A 21,626-nucleotide genomic window follows, 5' to 3' on the forward strand; every position below is an offset into this window, starting at 1 on the left:
TTAAAACTATATTTTTTCATTGTTTAACGTGTCTTTGGCTACCTGTTTGTGAATCAATTTTTATGTAAGAATCTTTTATTAATCTCAAATTAAGGGTTTTTTAATTTTTGATAATTTTATAAAAAGATTATTAAAATGTATTAAAAAACATTTAATTGGATGTCAATAAATCAAGTTTACAAACCTGTAGCCAAAAATAACGTTAAACAATAAAAAACACAATTTTAATGGTTGAATATAATATAAGTACGCTTCCTACATATTCTCTCTGAGCACAGATCACAGCGGATAAATAATTAGCATTCGATAGCATTACGAAATTAATAAAAAAAATTTATTAATACATTAATTGTTGCTCACCTATTTATTTGATCGGAATAAAATTTTAGTAGGATTAATAACTATAAAAAAGGCTTCTTTTCTCAAAATTTCAACGCAGTGGTAGCCGGATTTCTATCATAAAAGTGGACACAAAAGAAATCGCTTTTTCATTTATTGATAAAAATTTATCACTTTCAAAGATCGGACCTCCTTACCCTTATCGAAAAAGTGATTTTAAACCACGTTCTCATTTAACTTTTTTCAATTATATTTGTCTATCATTAGAGAAGAAAAACGAAAATAGCATAAAGCATAAAAAGAATCCTCACACTTGTAAGCGTGCGCGTAAGTATATCAATGGTGTACGTAATTTTTGCCAATTTACAAGCAAAACCGCGGTCTAGCCCAAACTTTTCAATGAATGTATTAGTTCAACCGTTAGATATGCTCCCGTTTAGTTGTAAGCAACTGTTTACCCTTCCAATAAACCTATGGGTTACAGCTCGAACCTTTAACCTAATAACTGTAATTACTATCAGTTGATATTGTCAATTGTTTATTTTATTTACTTGTTTAATTTTGTTTTCTATAGACTACCGTACTGCAATTAATTTCTTAAAATTCTTCTCAATGTGAGTAGGTATTTTCATTATCCATTCTTCATGAAAATTATATTGAATAATTGACATTGAGAATCAAAATATTTAATGATTAAACTGTCAATATGGGTGTTTGAGTGACAATAATTAACTCATATTATTTGTTTTGAAGTTCCGCTAAAAATTGCACAGTCATCTTCGTAAACAAATAAACAGTTTTAGTTGAATTTACTAAGAACAGTAAGTAATTCGAAAACTGGAGCACGTGGGTATAAGGAACCATAGTACCATTCGAAAGATAATAAAATTCTATATAAGGCTACGAAAATATACAGAGAGTATTCGATTTGAAAAAATTGAAATCCGCCATTAAATATCTAACATTCTGTATGTAATCAGCCCACCTTGAAAGTAATGACGGGAAGCTTGAGCTTGCATTACCGTTTTTGAGAATATTGTTGTTCTTACTGTAAAATAGGCATGCTTTTTCACAACCTACTGTTCTGATACTTTTTTTAATAAAAATTAATATTTCGAAAACGTTAAATATTAAAAGTAGAAAGAATTCATTTCGCAATTAAATCAAATCAAATTTAATTGTACTGACAACACAAAAATTAATAAAAATTGAGTGTTTATTATTCACACATAAAGTGTAAATTAAGCAAATCGTTTTGTTCATTTTTCATACAATTTATATTAACAGTTTTCAATTAAATTGATGTAGTGGGTAAAATTTAAATCGAAAGAATGATTTCAAATTAATATTGCATTCTTAGTAAAACGGATCTTTTTCTTTCTTTTATATTAATTAGGTAATTATCTCCGAAAATAGAGTAAATCCAGTAAAACGAATGCAATACAAAATTATCTAGAAATCGCTCAAATATTGTTGGCAATAAAATTAGTGTTGTGCAATAATTATTTGCAAACAGTTAATATTCTAATCTCTGTCCTTGTTTCTGCTTCTAATACATAGGGTTCTTCAAACCGAGTGGTACATTAGAAGTTTTAGGGAAACTAAGCGTGTAAGAGATCTGAAAATTTGGCAGTATTGGTTATCGAGGATGAACTTTTTAACCAAAATAATTTCACCTGTCGGTTATACTTGAAGTTGTTATTTTAAGCGGAATGGTATATTTTTTTTGCGACGAATACGTATGAAACACAAAATTTTAAGGTAACTTTGATAACCAACTTGTGTGCGTTTGATGAATAGTTTCTGAGATAATTTAATTTATAGAAAATAAATCCCTACCGCAACCCAAACTATATAAAATATCATAACTTACACAAAAAATGACTTAGAGTGTTGAAATTTTTACCAAACCAAATTGAGCTTCAAACACGAATAACTTCGTTTTTTCAAATGATACCTACCATATTTTATTTTGTCGTTCGATTACCGTTTTTATCCTCCTTCGATTCATGTGGATGTTTTATATTTCTTTATTTGAAAAATTTTCAATAAATTTCGATTTTTATCGACATAACTATGACATAAGAAATGTGTGCTACCCCAAATGTTATTTAAAATCTTAATATTCGATTTTCTATGTTATAATAGAAGACGAATTCGTCGTAAAAAGTATACCATCGATTTAAAATAAGAAAATTGACATCAACTTTCGGCATAACCGGAAACGGGCGATAGGTGAATTTTTTTAGTTAAAAAGATAATCTTCGATAACCCCTACAGCCAAATTTTCAGATCCCTTACACACTTAGTTTCCCTAAAACATCTAATGTACCACTCAGTTTGAAGAACTCTATAGTCCTTCATGTCTGAGAAAGTGTCCATTACGTCCTTTTCCATTCCCATTTTAATACTTCCTCTTTTTCAACCCTTTTTATTTAACATCACCCTATCACACCACATCTCAAACACAAAAACAAACTTTAACGTAAAATGTTAAAAATAACGAGTATTATAACACATTAATTGTAACTAGTATTTGTATTGTTCTTTTTCCATATTGTCGGAATTTTGTAAAAATACACTATGTATACGGGTACTAACATTGTGAACATTATTTATGGTTTAACAATATTTCATTTCATGGTATATTTAAAGTGAAATCGAAAACAAAGAATTATTGGCTTAAACCATTTTTAATAAGCAAGACAGGTACATGTAAATCTCCCATGGGTGGACAGTTGCATGTGGGACTTTACAAAAGCGTTTGCGCCTAAGCAGTACCGGTCATTCAGAAAAACATTAAGTTCAATTCTAAATAAAAACAATATTTAATTAATATTTTCTTAAAACATAAGTCCTGCATATTCCTTAGATTGAAGAAAGATAAAGGCAGGTGAAATATTTGAACAATTATTAAAATGNTTTTCAATGAATGTATTAGTTCAACCGTTAGATATGCTCCCGTTTAGTTGTAAGCAACTGTTTACCCTTCCAATAAACCTATGGGTTACAGCTCGAACCTTTAACCTAATAACTGTAATTACTATCAGTTGATATTGTCAATTGTTTATTTTATTTACTTGTTTAATTTTGTTTTCTATAGACTACCGTACTGCAATTAATTTCTTAAAATTCTTCTCAATGTGAGTAGGTATTTTCATTATCCATTCTTCATGAAAATTATATTGAATAATTGACATTGAGAATCAAAATATTTAATGATTAAACTGTCAATATGGGTGTTTGAGTGACAATAATTAACTCATATTATTTGTTTTGAAGTTCCGCTAAAAATTGCACAGTCATCTTCGTAAACAAATAAACAGTTTTAGTTGAATTTACTAAGAACAGTAAGTAATTCGAAAACTGGAGCACGTGGGTATAAGGAACCATAGTACCATTCGAAAGATAATAAAATTCTATATAAGGCTACGAAAATATACAGAGAGTATTCGATTTGAAAAAATTGAAATCCGCCATTAAATATCTAACATTCTGTATGTAATCAGCCCACCTTGAAAGTAATGACGGGAAGCTTGAGCTTGCATTACCGTTTTTGAGAATATTGTTGTTCTTACTGTAAAATAGGCATGCTTTTTCACAACCTACTGTTCTGATACTTTTTTTAATAAAAATTAATATTTCGAAAACGTTAAATATTAAAAGTAGAAAAGCATAATAAAAGTCCGCCTAAAATTATCAGTAGAATTCAAAACCGCCATGACATGCAGGGTGTTCCACATAAAATAACGAATTTGGTGTCAACTTCCGGTATAACCGAAAGTGCTACATAGATGCCGATATCTAAATTTTCAAAATTCGAATCGAAATAGTTTCCGAAATATTCTAATGGGTGGTCACCGTGAGACACTCTGTATACGTGTATTTAAATGCTGACAAATGTGATACCGAGATTCAAACGGGAAATTATGGATGTAAAAAGTAAAACCATTGTTAACAAAAAAAAAAATACAAAGACAAAGAATGTAACACTCCCAACTAATAATTTTATTGATCAATCAACTGAAACTTCAGAAGGAAAATTTCAGGGTTTCGAACCAATTTCAAATAATGAGCAGTTAATCGACATAGCTGGTGTTACTTCTAATAATTTTAAATTATTAAAAATGACAATTATATTTCGAAAATTGTAAACATAAAGGTAATACAGAAACAATTAATATATTGAAAATTAATTATTATTATTTTACAGATTCTGTTGATTATTCTGATNTCAAGTCGTACGACATTTTTAAATAGGATCTTAACTTGCTTCCCCAATAAGCGTTTAATACTTTCTGCAAATACATTTTACATCTAAATAAAACCTAATATAAATATTGTAAACATGCATAGAATACTTTGGTTATGCCACCAAAAAAATGCAACAGTACAACTTGATAAAATATAATTGTCTCCTGCACGATAAGTGTAATTATTTTTAATTTATAAAGCATCATAATAAAGTAAAACAAAGTACCATTTAAATCCTTCGTTAACTGTGACTTTGTTGACATATCCCACAACACTATAATTTTTACGTATTTATACACTATTGCTTACAAATTACACATAAAAGTCATGGGAAGATACGTAAATTGACAAATTCGTCAGACGTGTTAAACAACATACAATTACTGTGATTCATTATTCATTGTACATATTTACTGTTAATTATTTCGCTCCTATTATGACTATTGTATTATTTTGTCACTGCTGTCAAGTTTTACTGTCAAAAGAAAAATATCCAAAAAAGATTTAAAAATTAAGACGTGTTCATTACCTTTGATTGCTATGATTCACTTTCATGAGGAAATCAGTTTAGGATGTCTGGCCATTTCTTATTACTCCAATTAACAATTAATGCAAGAAAACAGATAATTACCAAAATTAAAAAAATTATCCAGTTTACTCATAACATTCTACAAAAGTTACGAGAGTTTCAAGAATGATTTGTGTCTTCAAAAATATGAAGATTGGAAAAACTTTGGCGGTTGTTGTAGAACAAACAGAATAGCTCAAAACCCCAACGCCAAAAACAAGACACTGTAGTTGTCCGAAGCACTTTTCGGTAACAAAGTTACCTTCTTCAGGGACTGAAGTAAACTTTCTAATTTCTCTATCTAATCTAATCTAATCTCTATTTCTAATATCTCTCCATCCTCACCCTTCGTCTATAACACCACATTTCGAAAGCTTCTAACCTTTTATTTTCCGTAGCGCCCACCGTGCATGTTTCGCATCCATACACTGCGGCGCTCCAAACGTACACCTTTACAACCTTTTTCGAATTTCTAAATTAATCGTTCGTGAACATAAAAGTGATTTCTTTTTATTAAAAACGACTCGACCCTGCGCTACCCTCTGCTATATATCCCTACTACTCCTTCCGTCTTGACTTATCTGACTTCCTAGATACCTAAAATCAGTCACTTCTAATTTTTAGTCTCCTATATTTTCGTACTTTTTCCTCCCTTGCATACCAGTATTTTTCTTTTATTTTTAGTTGTTTTCATACAGTAATTCAACCACCTCAAATTTAAATTAATTACCTTTTGGTAGCAACTCGACATCATCTTTAACATTTGCTGTGTTATTTTATATTAATGCTGTCATTGGTAACTAAATTTGATACAAACTCTGAAACTCGACGTTAACATTACGGTAAATATGAAATAATTTAAATAGTAACAATAACAAAAAAAGCCCTTTTCAAAAAACTCATAAAATACTAACTTTGCAATTTACATATAAATGCATTTTCGGAACAAGTTTATTAAGTACCCATTTGTGGTACTTATATTGCATCTACCATTTTAAATACACGTTAATAGTTATTCTTCGTGAAATCAATATGACAATATCTATTTAACGAAAGCAGTTGCAATAATAAACAAAACGAATAAAGGAAATTGTTACGTGACTAGTAAGGAGGGATTTAGATTTTATGGATTAATAACACCAACATGCATTTAATTTAACGTCACGTTAAATGCAACGAGTCATGTACAACGATAAACAAAAGTTATCGACGAAATATTTATTAAATATTCCGTTTGCCGTAGAAATACTAATAATTTGCATTTTACGTTACAATTATAGTTACAGAGACTAGTAAATGTACCACAAATATTGATCAAATAGTGTTTTCAAAATCGCTTTTATCGTGCGAGTTATACTTATACAAACTCTTCGCAAAATGGTGAACTTTGGCAGTGTTGCCAACGTTTCTATTTGGGGAATATGCTTAGAATCATAACATTACGGTAGAAAATGGACACTAACGAAGTGACAGGATATAAATGGACATACAGGAGGTTGTCAAGGGGAAAGTAGCATCATGTACCTATATTTTAATGGCTATGCGTACTGAACATACGTAGAGAATTGTTTACGGTGTATTAACCATAACTATGTCTTCATTTGTTCGGTTAATATTAAAATATGTGTATGGAAGTGGTAAGAAATTCTTTTTGTTTGCTTTTTGGACGGGTCTTCTAATCTCTTAAATCGATAAGAAGATCTTCTGGAGTGAAAAGTTCGAGAACTGTCAAGGTCACCATTTATATGTAAAATCAATACATGTTTTCGTATTTAAATTTTCTCAATTAACAAATTAACTAGAAATCTTTGTTACTTAATTATTTTGTTACTATAAATTTTATGGGAATGTAAATTATTCTTTGGATACTAATCACAACTGCAAATTTTCGAAGTTAATCCCTTAAGTCGGTAAGTAACGTTGATAGCGACATTTATCCAGCTAAAAGTTGGGATTGCAGAAGCCTTTTTTTACATTCACGATATTATGGAAGAACAGTTTTTACATTAATTTATGTAATTGGAAACATTATGAATCCATATTTATTCCATACAACGCATCTGGACCATTCGTCTTTCATTTTTATCATTTTGAAACCCCATGGCTGATTTTTCAGCATTATCGTCACGCGTTATAATATATTAGGGATGCGATTTGGAACTGTATACCATTCTTAAACATTGCTCTTTAAGCTGTCGTTTTTATACCAATTCCAATCACTTATCTTTGTCAATTTTGATTAAATTTATTTAGTACATATCTATTTTCAAAAAAAATTGCATGGTATCACACGGAGATATATTTTCAAATTAGATGTGCTTATAATTTCATAGAAATAATAAAGTTATAAAATATTTCTTTTCTTTTAAATTATATAGATCGTTTTAAGAACTTTTTCTAAATCTATATCATTGGCAGAAATTCATCTTACTTGTTACTTATTTCTTGTACGAATTTTCCTTAAAATCGAACCCATCAAATTCTCGAAAACCATTTTCGATCATTTTTCCGCCAACTTGAATGACATGTAAACTTTCTTATAATTTTCTGCCTGTGCTATGACGTATTAGTCTATAAGTTGATGAATCAACTTCTTTTAATAATAAGTTCAATAAATGAAACAAACAACGTCTTCATTAATAATTTTCCAATTGTTATTACATTGCGTGAACTTTACCATGATTTTGTACTCGCCTGTAAAGACAAGCATATACAATACCATTTTTCAAAATGATGATCAAGATGGGGCGCGGTCGTATTTCGCGTACAAATTACTTACTTAACCTAAATATGCAACGAAACTCAAGTAAGTTTTAATTCATCCTAACTAAGCTAGGGAAAGGCGTATAGACGTCATCATCATCATCATCATAATTGTCATCATAAGGTCGTCCTTAGGACTGACTGGTTGGATACGTACCTCCACTCTTTCCTATCCTGAGCTAAACTTCGCATTTCCCTAAAACTAGAACAACCCACATCCTTAACTATTTGCGAAGAGTAATCTAATCTAGGTCTACCTCTACCCCTCCTAACTCCTGTTTCTGCCTCTAATATGTCTCTGACTAGACCTTCATGTCCGAGAAGGTATCCTACCAACCTATCTCGTCTATTTTTTATTGACTTCCATAGAGTCCTCTGTTCTCTTATTCTTTCTAATACCTCTTCATTTCTAACCTTTTTTATCCACCTTATCCTAATCATTAGACTATGACACCACATTTCGAAAGATTCTAAGCTTTTCATTTCCGTCGCGTACACTGTCCATGTTTCGCACCCGTACACCGCCGCGCTCCAAACATACACCTTTAACAACCTTTTTCGAATTTCTAAATTAACCGTTCGCGAGCATAGAAGTGACTTCTTTTTATTAAAGGCGACACGAACCTATCATCTGCTTTATATCCCTACTACTCCTTCCGTCCTGACCTATCTGACTTCCTAGGTATCTAAAATCAGCCACTTCTTCTAATTTTTCGTCTCCTATCTTTATATTCGCTCTTTCCCTACTTTTTCTTCCCTTGCATACCAGTATTTTAATCTTACTTTTATTTATTTTCATACAGCACTGATCTATCAGTACCGCTTCCATTTCATTTAAAGCTATCTCTAGGTCCTCCTTGCTAGATGCTAATACTGCTATATCATCTGCAAATCTAAGCATACTAATCTGCCGTTGTATATCTATCCCTACAGTAGCTAATAAAATCTAGGTACAAGTGTAGGAGCACTACCGATCCTCCCTCCTCTATAATCGCACTATACTCCGTCCCTAATATATTATTCCATAGTCCTTTGGTTAAGTTCTTCCTTTTGTTAAATAGTCAATATGACAACACAATATTGTTACATAGTATCCTGAAATTCGTATTTGGGCCCCTGGTACAGAGTTGGTAGATCTAAATTATTTATTTAAAACTGCCCGGTTTTAAGATTTTAAACAAGAAATGCATTCCTCAAGTCATTGATGGACAATCTAGGGAAGAATTGAATATTGGGTATTGTAGTGCTTTCTGTTATATTATGTGAGTTAGGACCTCTAGGAGGTTTTATTGTGCTATTAATAGGTTTAAAATTACTGGGATTATTTGTGTGGGGGAGTCTGGACAAACAGTTATTAATGTAATTAAAGCGCTAAATGGACAACAACAAAGGAGAATAATTACGACGTTTACTTGACGTAGTTACACAAAAGCAATACTTTAACATGCCTGAACTATCAACTGTGGGACTGAAAATTGAAATGAGAAATTACAGTGTGTCCCGTGGGTAGTTGAGAACCTTTCAACTGTATATTCATTCAGAAAATTGTTTTTATGTTGGTAATGGGTGGTACAGCTTTTGAGTTATTTGGCCGTTTCAATTTTTGCAAAATCTCCAGTCACTCTTTTCTCTTCCTGAAAGATTGTGATATATAGGGTCAATTGAAAAGTCCCCTGCCTGACACATAGATGGCGGCACCAGAACTAAATCCATATGATTTTCAGTTAGTCCTAACCTTCAAAAGACGCGTCTATAAATTTGACGGCTGTCGGATCATTAGTATGTGAATTATAGCATTTTTAGTGAAGCAACTTTTGTTATTGTGAAAAAAATGGATAAAAAGGAATTTCGCGTGTTGATAAAATATTGATTTTTGAAGGGAAGAAATACAGACGAAAACATTAAAAAAATCCGCAACTACCGTATTCTCCAGATCTGGCCCCCAGCGACTACTTCCTGTTCTCAGATCTCAAAAGAATGCTCCTTCGGAAAAAATTGTCGTAGAATGAAGAGGTGATCGCCGAAACTGAGGCCTGTTTTGAAGCAAAGGACAAATCGTACTACAAAAATGGTATCGAAAAGTTGGAGGATCGCTATAATCAGTGTATCACCCTTGAAGGGAATTATGTTGAATAAAAAAAACGAATTTTGCAAAAAAAATGTGTTTTACTATTTTAGGCCGGGGACTTTTCAATTGACCTGTTAGTATATGCATTATAAATTATATGTAGATACTTTATGTTTTTTTAATCTTAATTTTGTTCAAACTGTTCACTGTACTCTGGTGCATGGCTTGTATGAGCACCATTTCAGTCACTGTTTCCCAATTCAAAATCCTAATTCCGGAATTTAACTTAAATTGATATTAAACCTTATAAATAAAGGTCACAATGATCAGGATACCTTGCATTACAATTTTATTAAGGTTCTGTGTACCTTTAGTTCTAGTGTACCATTGGTTCTAGTGTAAGCAAGCTTGTAACGTTATTTTGTAGGGCTATCTGTACTCACGAGACAAAATTATGGAAAAACCTAAACATTAAGGCGTCTCAAGCTCTTGTTACGAGACGCGTGGATTGTCGAACCACGCTTCGTTTAACGCGTTCGCCGCGACTTGGAGTGGACAGACGTGTCCTAGAGTTTTTGTGGCTAGATTTTATGGGAGCGTGAGCGCGTGGAACGTCGATCTACGCTCCGTGTAACGGAATCGGTGCGGTCTGAAGCGTGAAGGGACGTCCCGGTGCGTTCTTTTTCGAGCATCGTCGGTAAATGTTATAAATATTTATAAAGTAAAAATTATAAAATAATTTCAAGTAAATTATATACTTTTTACATACATAACATACTTTTACAAAAGTAAGCAAACTGAATAAGTTATTTGGTCTTGTGTACATATTTTCACACCAGATTTAATAACAGTAGGCGCGTTTCTTTAGATATTTACTGACAATGCTGGGGAAAGAACACGCATAGCATCTACCCCAGTTATTTTTATTTCTCGGTAACCACGCTTTTTAATAAGGTATGTTTTATTTAAATAGGAATGTTATACGGGGAATGAAGCCGAAAATGAAACAAAGATGTTGAGGGCTTGAGAGCGGATTAACAACTTAATTAACAGTTAGATTTGTAGAGCTCACAATGTTATCGGGACCGTTTCCCATGACAACCATGTTTAGTCAGAAATTTTATATACGTTGTCATGAGAATCAGGTTACATGACTCCTTCCTATCATTTGATTTATTTTGCTTTTATTGTATAGTGTTTTACACAATGTTGAATGCGGAGGGTAGCCAGAGTGGTATTGTTCCCACCCCCTCCCCCCCAGTATTTACGAGGATTTATCTAAAGGAATTATTTGTAGAGAATAGAGATTCGTTCTATATGAAAAGGATTTATCTGTACGTCAGCGGTTTAACCGTGGGGATGTCATGATTAGGGTTGCCACCCGTACTTTATTATAAAGTATTGTACTCTGTTTTGACTGTGCGTACGTTATACTTTAAAAGACACATAAAGTACGCAAAAATACTTTATTTAAGGTCTTAAGTAAACATCGTAATTTTGTAAGCGATTATTCGAAATTTAGAGTACTTTTATATCAATAATATTGCACAGAAAAATGACAAGCCATATTTACGGAACAACCTGATTTCCCAAGTCTGTTCAAAGTAGTGTCACTTTTGCTGTCCGTTCCGGCCACTTCAACATTTACAGGAGTATTCTCTGTTATGAACGCAAAGTGGCGGGACAACAGGAATAAAGCTTCATTAAAACTAATTAAAAATGAACTTTTAGTTTACTTAAATCTTTGTTTGCCATGTTTAGAGGCTATTAATGTACTTAAGAGCGACAGCAATTTGTTACTGGCTGCTAGGTGTAACAAAAAATATGTTTTTAAAAACAAAAAATAAAATACTTAATTTTTATGCAGAGTACTTTTTATTAAACCTTTTAGTCGAGAAATACTTTATGTAAAGCCTGAAAAGGTGGCAACCCTAGTCCTGATTGACTTGTTTGAAGCGCTGTGCACCAAAGTCTTAAGTTAAGGTAGGGGGATTGCTATGATTATAATTGTAAGTGTTAAGCGGCTTTCAGGTTGTAATATGCGTAAAGGGCCACTTTTCGCCTTTACCCAAGCAAAAGTATTAAAAATAAATTATAGTGAATGATACACTTAATTTGATGTTCCAGAAAGAGGGGTTACTACACCTCAATTTTTTAAAATTAACTTGATTTAAAAGATTTCTTTAAGGTATCCTTATAATGAATAAGGAATAAATGGCTTTACTAACTAACTGGGTTTCTTATGGAAAAATTACCGATGATGCTTCAACCAATCCAAAAGTACTTGATGTAAAGTAATTGTTTAGAAATAATACTATTGTTTTACGTTTCCTGTTTAATTCTTAGTGGAGCATCCGCTTAAAGCGCAAGTACCTAACCGAAATTATGTGAAAATGTAATACGTTCTATATGCCAAAACGCAAAAAAAAATTAAAAAGCAAGCAATTTGAACGATATATTTACCTAAACTATTGCAAGAGCTAAAAGGCTAGAAACACATCCAGTTAATATTCCTCTTTTTACTTTGAGCTCAGAAATAAAATCGAATAAATTATAGAAACCTCAAAGATATAGTAAACTGATTTTTAAAATCCGTTGATACCTTTACAACCATTTATAGCAACCGCATAGTAGAAGAAGGGTTCAACATTAGATAAGCGGCTGAAGGTCGTCAGGACCGGATTAAAGTATAAATGAAATCATGTATTTCAGACGGATATTGAAATTAAAATTTGAACAAATAAAATAAAGTGGAGAATTATTGAAATAACGAATTCAGTTTTATATGTAACAGTTTTTCATGGTATTCAGAATTATCTTCTACTAAATATTTACTTACAGACCAAATAGAATATATATTCATTGCCTCATAAGAAAAATAAATGTTTATTACTGTTTTAAGAGATAGTACACATAAAATTTTTTGAAATATGTATCAACATCATCATCATTAACGGGTCATCAGTCCGATGTCTGGTTAGACACGCATTTCCATGCCTTCTACATCCCGTAGAGTAACCAAGGTTGTCCATTTCCCCTCTTTATTCCTATTTCAGTTTTCTAATATGTCTATAACTAGCCTATAACGTGTCTCAAAATGATGTGCTTCTACCCTATCTCTCTTTTATCTAGTTGACTTCCATAACACCCTTTGTTTTCCTATTCCATCTAATGCCTCCTTATATGTAATGTTTTCCACCCTCTGTATTTTCATCATCGGCCAATTACACTACACCTCAAATTCTTCTAAACATTTATACACATTTAACTATTCCTACATTAACCAATAGGGACCACAAGAGTGATTTATTATTTTTGTTAAATATGACTCGACCCTGAGTTACACTTTGTTTTATCTAACTTTCTATGTAGCGGAAACTGGCGACATCTTTTAATGTTTCCCTTTTAATTTTTAGATTTTCCTCCTTTATATATCAATATTTGTGTTTAATTCATATATACATTTTTTCGAAAGGCGAAATAGATAAGATAGATATTGCTGGTGAATTATGTAATTCTGTGTATTCGTTGATGAAATTGTTAGTATTTCTATATTTTTGAATTTCTAAAATTTTAAGTAGTAATTTAAAATTATTACTACTAACTGTAATAGAGTATTTCAAAATTATGGTGGTGGTTTAGTAAATGTTGGTGCAACTAGAGTCGGTTGTATTTTAATGAAAACCTTCGTTGTGTTCATAAACTTTCCCTAATTGTATAATTTATTGTGATACAATTTTCAGCTTCGTATTATATGTAAACATTGATGCATTTAATAATGTTGCTCAATAATACAAATAAATATCAGGTAGTTTATATTTGAAAATAATTTCGAAATAATTTTAATTATAATAACGTACATAATCGTTTTTAGACAGTAAGGTCTCTAAAATGAAAAACGAGCTATTGTATAACCGTGTTAACTTTAGAAGCTTTTGAAAATTATAAATAACATTTTGTTTATATAAATAAATAAACCGATATGTTTGTAAATATATTTACTCACAGTTATATATAAGATACAAATTTTGTGAAGTAATTTCATTAAAGTTTCCTTCTATTGAAATGTATATTATTATCTTTGGAGAGATAGGCTTATAAATATGTAAATTTCAGATTTGGAGTTGCTTTAGTCTCAAATTTAAACGGGAAAAGGGTTTTCGATGAAAAAGGTTTTCGTTGAAAATTATGCGGTTAAATTAAAACCGAGTGCCGATAATTTTTTCGAAATGTCATGTGGGTGTTTTAATAATCTGCAGCTAATTTTGAAGATTTAGTTCGATTGTAAAATAATTAAAAGGAACAATAAGTAGGTTTGATTAATTTATCTGAAATTTACTTACTCAACTACGATATATAACACTATTTAAACACCCCTATACGCGGTCGTCGAGAAACTTGCCTGAAACGGAATTAAACATTGCCCGACGCATACCGACAGCGCTCACAATTATTTCCACATTTGCCGTTAAATTTAATCCAAATTATCCGATAATTACAAATCTATATGTCTACCTGATTAATCGCATAACACGCTTCATTCAAATTGCGAACATAGGCAATCAATTTGTGACACAGTATGTTGATGAATTTTATCAACGGGACTAGGATTTTGCGTCTAGACACATCCGTCGTAGATATATATATATATAAAAGGGTAGTGAACAGAGGTACTCACCAGAAACACACTGCACAAATATATCCATAACCGTATGTAACAGTTGGTTAACAGCATCTTTACCATTAACACACCTGGACGAGACTGCCTATTGTTATCAAATGAACAATAATTTATTGTGGCAGGTGTTCATTAGCGTGGTATCGGATTTCGGTTTTATATTCTGAACGATCCGAAAGTAAACTTTTAGGGTCAAAAAGGTGTTGGTACTTAATAAGCTAACAGCCGATATTACGGCAATTATAAAAAAATATATCGGTAAACATTAATTTTTTTTTTATTATGCTCACAATCGCCGAACAGCATTTGCTACCAACTTCATATTGTTATTACCGTTTGCTCATGCTTAAATTGACAGTAAAAGCTTCACGGCGAATTAAAGCGTCTTGTTCTTAATCACCTGTTTCAATTAACAAAAACAAATACGTACTGAAATTGCGTGTGAAGCATTCGCGAATCTATACAAGCACGATTAAACTTTATTCAAGTCCAATATAGTGAAGAATTTCGACGGTATTCTTTGCGTGTCATTCGGTAAACTAGAACTTCATACCTTCCTTAGGTACATAAGTACTCCACTAGTTCAATTTTCATTGTACTTCTTTATTTTTTGTAAACAAGCAATAACAGGTCACTGATAAAGCAAAAATTGAATTTAACGTCACATTAAGCAAATTTTACGGCACACTTCCCTAGCTGATGTTCGCTAGTTATCTGTGAAATAAAATTCGTATTAAAATTGGTATTTTGTCCGGATATCGTTTCCCACTGAGGGTGTGGGAGACGTATGGTACTGTTGATTATTTCTTAAGCTTAAATAAGATTCGTTACAATCTATGAGACATAGATCGGCCGCTTAACGTTGGTACTTAAATACGTAGGTCATTACATAAATTTTGTCATACTTTTTTATTTATTACAGTAAAAGTCCCTTATTCACGGGTTCCTTATTCGCGTTTTCATTATTCGCGGGTGAAAAAATTGCAACCCAGTTCTCATATTCGCGGCTCAAAATTTAATTATTCGCGGATGCAATCAGTAAACAGGAATTATTAAGGGGATTGACCGCAATAGACCGTTCGTCCCTACCGTGAATTTTTCCAAAAACATGGATTACTATTCTAAACATTGTGATTTACCGCTGCGAGATAAATATGTAATTTTTGTATGGTAACAGACAAAAGTTTACACTAACTCGGTATGTTTTTGGTTTTCAATAATATGGTCATTAAAAGCTTTTACAAGTGCATAAAGTTGATGTTGAAATTAAAAACATATAAAATGGACATCGACAGGCTTTAGAACAACGCTTTATCTATCTTACTACAAAATTTCAAACCTCTGTTCTAAACATTAAACTCATGATATCTAGAACCAATAAGCATGTCTTTACTCTACGGCTCGAGTACTACCGAATCTGATAATGTATCGGCTTCTTTTGAGTATGTACTGTTGGCACGTCCGAGGCAGTTTTTATAAAAGATGTAACCGAGTAAACAGAAAAGGATTCGTTGTTATATTTCAACGTATAGGCATCTTTTAAGTACTGTTGGCTCGTGCCAAGGCGACTTTTATAGAATATGTGACCGAGTGGACTAATTCTAAATTCAAAACAAAGAAAAATCACTAATTTTTTTAAACCCTCGTCTAAAGGTGATTATAACGATTAATTTTAATTGCGAATTTCTCAATACATTGATTTTATTTTGAAACATATTGGTTTTATTTTGGAACCTTAGAACGTATCCCATATGATTCCATACTAATTACCATTCCATATCCACGGTTTCTGTATTCTCGGCATATTTATGGAACGTATACTCCGTGAATAAAAAGCTTTTACTGGCACAAATACATGTTCCATTCATTGTCCGGACATGTGAGCGGAATGAATAGAGAGAGACAAGTATGGAAAGTATGGGAAACTGGGATAATAGAGAGGAAAAGGAGAGGGAGACCAAGGAACACATAGACAGACGAAGTTGGGAAGATCTTGAAGAGAGTGACGTTACATCGGGCTGAGGAGCTAGTGCAGGATAGGAAGAAATAGCGTTATATGGCTATATTTAACATCCATAGAACCAAATATTATCAGAAACAATGTTTAACGTTTTTAGCAGTGCATTGCCTTACATCTATTGGTAGAAACGGTTTACGAAAATGTATGTTTTTTATGTTTAACAATTACAATTATAAACAGTAGATAAATAAATTATGCCAATTTAATGTATTCTATTTAAGAGGTGTTATTAACTTTAATTATTTATTAACTAAAAAACACGAATACTCTACAAGTAAAAAATAGCAAAGCTCGGGCGTTAAAGAATCAAAAACTACTACTCCGATGTAGTTAGGAGCAACAGTCCGATCACCATCTTTAATGGCTTAAATGTTTTTTTAGTAAGGTCGACTGACTATTACCGACCTTTCGTTATAAAGCCATAAATTCACGAATTTTAATGTATTCTGATCGTAAATAACAGAATTATTAAGTTATTATTTAATTTTTCTGTTTATTATTTAATAAAAATACAATTTAATTACGGAACAAATATTTAAAACTATTGTATTACGGAACTGTTGATTTTCACTAAGAAGGGTTATAAAATTTTTATCAATTTTATTAACAATTATTTCATTACTAATTCTACCTTCATGTAAAATTGTTATCGTAACGTTCTGAATTGAAACCATTAAATTTATATCTCCACTCCGGTAGTTAATTAACGTAATTAGTCATACAAAATATATATACACATTGAGCTATATAGAATTGGGTATTACTACACCGTATGTAACGATTTATTAATCTTTTACATTTCTGCGTACGAAAGTATACCCACCGCTTTTTTTCGTTGGAGATCGATCAGCGAGCTTTTTCATTTAGAATAAAGATTATTTCTAATCCACCACGAATGTAAATTGATCGAAAAAAGTAACCGACAGTACAATGTAAATTCTAACAGGTTTACAGCTGACAAGAACTCCTATGCTTATCGCGATATAAACAGCAATGGGCTTATTTTATGCCTTATTGACCCCTATGATTATAATGCTATGACACTCGTTAATAACATTCCAACTTCTAAACGTACACATTAATTAAGATTTTGGTTTTGAAAAAAGTGTTCAGCGTGTCTTAAAGTTATTCGTTTTATATTGACCAATGAATGGGAGAATATCTACTAAATAAGTCGTTAAGTATTTATAATTTTAGAAAATACTGCAAATGGCGCAGTAAACGCCATCTGTAGCACGATGCTACATTTTAAGATTACGTATGCTCCAACAAGGTCCACTTGTGTGGATATCGACTTGTTGAAAACGAATACCGGCGTAGCCAACCTCAACGTGATATAATTTGTTATCAATCGATTTGTCTTGTCGACGTTTGTTATTATTGCCGTCTTTAGAATTATATTTGGGATATCGATAATATCGGTGTATACTATACACAATATATTCCAATCTTAAATGTAATTAAACCACCAATTTCACCAATTTTTTTTATCTAATTTTCTTCTACTACATCTACATATGTACAAATACAGTAAAAATTCCTTATTCTTTCGCGGGTGAAAAAATTGTAATCCAGTTCCTGTATTCGCGGTTAAAAATTTCATTATTCGCGGATGCAATCGGTAAACAGAAAACGATTCGGTATCATTTATTAAATGGATAGACAGCAATAGAACGAGCCTAGTGTGAATTTTTCCGAAAACATGGGTTCCTATTCTCAACATTGTGATTTAAGGCTGCGAGATAAATATGTGATTTTTTGTATGGTAACAGGCAAAGGTTCACACTAACTCGGTACGTTTTTGGTTTTGAATAATACGGTTATTAAAAGCTTTTACAAGTGCTTAAAGTTGATGCTTCTTGTAGGACACGTATTTTCAATTGAAATTAAAAACATATAAAATGGACATCGACAGGCTTTAGAACAACGCTTTATCTATCTTACTACAAAATTTCAAACCTCTGTTCTAAACATTAAACTCATGATATCTAGAACCAATAAGCATGTCTTTACTCTACGGCTCGAGTACTACCGAATCTGATAATGTATCGGCTTCTTTTGAGTATGTACTGTTGGCACGTCCGAGGCAGTTTTTATAAAAGATGTAACCGAGTAAACAGAAAAGGATTCGTTGTTATATTTCAACGTATAGGCATCTTTTAAGTACTGTTGGCTCGTGCCAAGGCGACTTTTATAGAATATGTGACCGAGTGGACTAATTCAAAATTCAAAATAAGAAAAAATTACTAAATTTTTTGATTTAAATTTGTCGAAAGATCATTATAACGATTATTTAATTGCGAATTTCTCAGTAAATTGATTTTATTCTGATACATATTGGCTTTATTTTGGAACCTTAGAACGTAACCCCTATGATTCCATACTAATTACCATTCCATATCCACGGTTTTTATGGAACGTATATCCCGCGAATAAAAAGCTTTAACTGTATTCCGTTATATTAAACTATTTATGTAGTTTCTATACGATAAATTGTAATGTTTATATTAAAAGTCAGTACACAATTTCTGTTTATTATTAATAATTTAGAAAACTATGACCATTTTGTTGAAACCCTTACAGGGAATAAATTATGCGGTTAATCCGGTTTAAATGAAATGTCATGTATGGTAAACAGTATACGTTCACTGCTTACAATGGATTTAGTTTCAATATTACCCACACCATGTGCAGTCATAGTTACACCAATTTTTCCTGATTTCAAAGTTACCGGTTCTGCAAATTGTACATATTATGATGAAAACCAATCTTACATATTCGTCATGTGACCTTTTGCTCCAGAATCAATTACCCAGACGTTATCATCAACACATTCTCTGTTGTTTAATACGCTTGCTTTAATCGATTGAAGTTTGATCCACTTCACTCCAGATTGATTAATATCAGCCGCTTGCAATTGTGACTGTGTTTATTCTGATTATTTCATAGATTATTTATTAGTTATGTGACCTTTTCGTTTTTCTATATCTATATAACACCTGTATCATCGAGAGGATGTGTTAGAATTATATTTCATACAATTTAATTTTCGTTCGTAATTAATGTCAATTCCCATTTCACTTCATATAATAGACAATATTTTATACTTCATTTATTTTCTGTAGCGATGTGCCCCTTCCAATGTTTTGGATGCGCGCTGGCAAAATCGTAGCTAGGGAGAAAAAAGCTCATTATACTCTCGACTCTTGTTCATTAAACATACTTTTTCATACAGTACCTGCCAAAAGTTTTGTTCAATTATGAACGGTAGTGCGAGTCGAAAACAAGCATTGAAGCCTTTAATATGTCTTCAAATATATATAAACATCTCGTTGATATTTTCAGTAGTAAATGGTACCAATAACAGCACATTTGAGCAATGAAATTGTAGTGGATAAAATGGTCAACTTTTCCGTGCAGAACTATATAGATTATACGCTCCTCACCGGTTAAGAGAGTTGTCTCCTTCCTTTTCTGGCCTAGTGCTGTTCTTTTCTACTTTGCGCCGGTCAAACTGAAGGTCACATCGCTACAGAAAGTAAACGAAGTATACCACCGTGTTTAATTATGTTAGTCAGTAATTTGAACATAGTAGTAACCATACCAAAAGAGAGGCGCGGATATATAAGACAAATAAAACAACTAGCTTAGCTTTTAGAAGTACAGAGTACGAAAAAATTATTAGGAGAAGACCAATTTTGGACTACGTGTGAGGTCATATTAGCTTTACGGCTAATAATAGAGGAAACGATAGAAAAGGGAAGGATCGCATGTCTACAAGAAGTTTTTAACAGTGTTAAATGGTGTTAAATAAATTAAATATATTTAAAACTGTAGGAATGAAATACAGAGATAGTACAATAATATACAATGTGTAGAAAAAGCAACAGGCAATAGAATTTGGCAACAACTTAGAGAAATTGAAATCAGGAAGGGAGTCAAACAAGGGTGCACATTATCACTGCTACTTTCTAATTTATGTATCGAAGACGCAATTAATACCATTAAAGACATGACAATATTAGGCACAGATATACGGGGACAAAAGATTACAATGATTAGATTTGCGAATGATATAGCAATGTTATCATCCAGAAATGTGGAAGCGATATTGATAAAATATTATGATATGAAAATGAATGAATGTAAAATGAAAATCTTGGTGTGTAAGGTAGTGAAAAGTAAGAAAGGAGCTAGGTAGGGGTCGAAAAATTAGAAAAAGTCGCTGATTTTCGAAATCTATTACGATGGAAGGAGCGGGCCGAGTTGCTTTTAACAGGAAGAAGTGACTTCTATCCTCGCGAACGGTTAATTTTAAAAATTGGAAAAAGATTGGTGAAAGTAGGTAGAGTCATATAAAAAATGTGCTGATAAAATTCTCAGAAATGAGACAGGCCAATTCTCGAAACACAAAAGGGTCTATCCAGGCTTTGGCATACATACAGTGGCGTACATTTAAATCTTCGTAGTAATTGAAAGTTCACTGAGTATTGTTGAAACATACATACATTTTTAATTAACACAAACCGAAATGTAATTATTGTAAACGGTATGTAATAGATCAACAATAAATAATAAGAATGAGAAGTGTTACTCCTAAGGATTATTAAAAAGCTCGTTTGGATACAAGAATCGAAAAAATTAACAGAATATTTTCTGATACACATGTGGGTTGCATTTATTTACCAATTCAAATATTTAAAAATTAACGTGTGTTTCGTCGAGTACCCAGCGAACTTTTAAGTGCTATGAAGATGTTCGGTATTCACCGTATAAAATTAAGTTTATGTTTATCTATTGTTAGAAGTAAAGTTTTGTTAAATTGTAAATGTTTAATCAGCGTGGCAACCCCTGTCAGTATTAACCTTTTAATTTATAGTATGTGTAAATAATGCCTCTTGTTCGTAAATTTTAACCTTTTTTTATGATATTCGTT

At 31.9% G+C, this 21,626-nt stretch overlaps 1 protein-coding gene and 1 long non-coding RNA gene across 2 annotated transcripts in view; both read right to left on the reverse strand.

Annotated features, from left to right (window-relative positions):
- LOC112904766 overlaps positions 1-14,909 on the reverse strand; it is a 57,205-nt gene extending 42,296 nt beyond the window's left edge. The window contains exon 1 of the mRNA XM_025975673.1: positions 14,671-14,909. Within this exon, the coding sequence (XP_025831458.1) occupies positions 14,671-14,736 (66 nt within the window). The 5' untranslated portion in view covers positions 14,737-14,909. The remainder of the gene's footprint in view (positions 1-14,670) is intronic.
- On the reverse strand, positions 4,574-5,239 carry LOC112904767. The gene is made up of 2 exons (XR_003231338.1): positions 4,820-5,239; positions 4,574-4,637 (listed from the first exon to the last, which is right to left on the reverse strand). It is a non-coding gene; the product is annotated as an uncharacterized LOC112904767 (long non-coding RNA).
- Positions 14,910-21,626: the final 6,717 nt, after the last annotated feature.

This window comes from Agrilus planipennis, unplaced genomic scaffold (genome assembly GCF_000699045.2).
Source record: "Agrilus planipennis isolate EAB-ADULT unplaced genomic scaffold, Apla_2.0 scaffold250, whole genome shotgun sequence".
Classification (NCBI taxonomy): Eukaryota; Metazoa; Arthropoda; class Insecta; order Coleoptera; family Buprestidae; genus Agrilus; species Agrilus planipennis.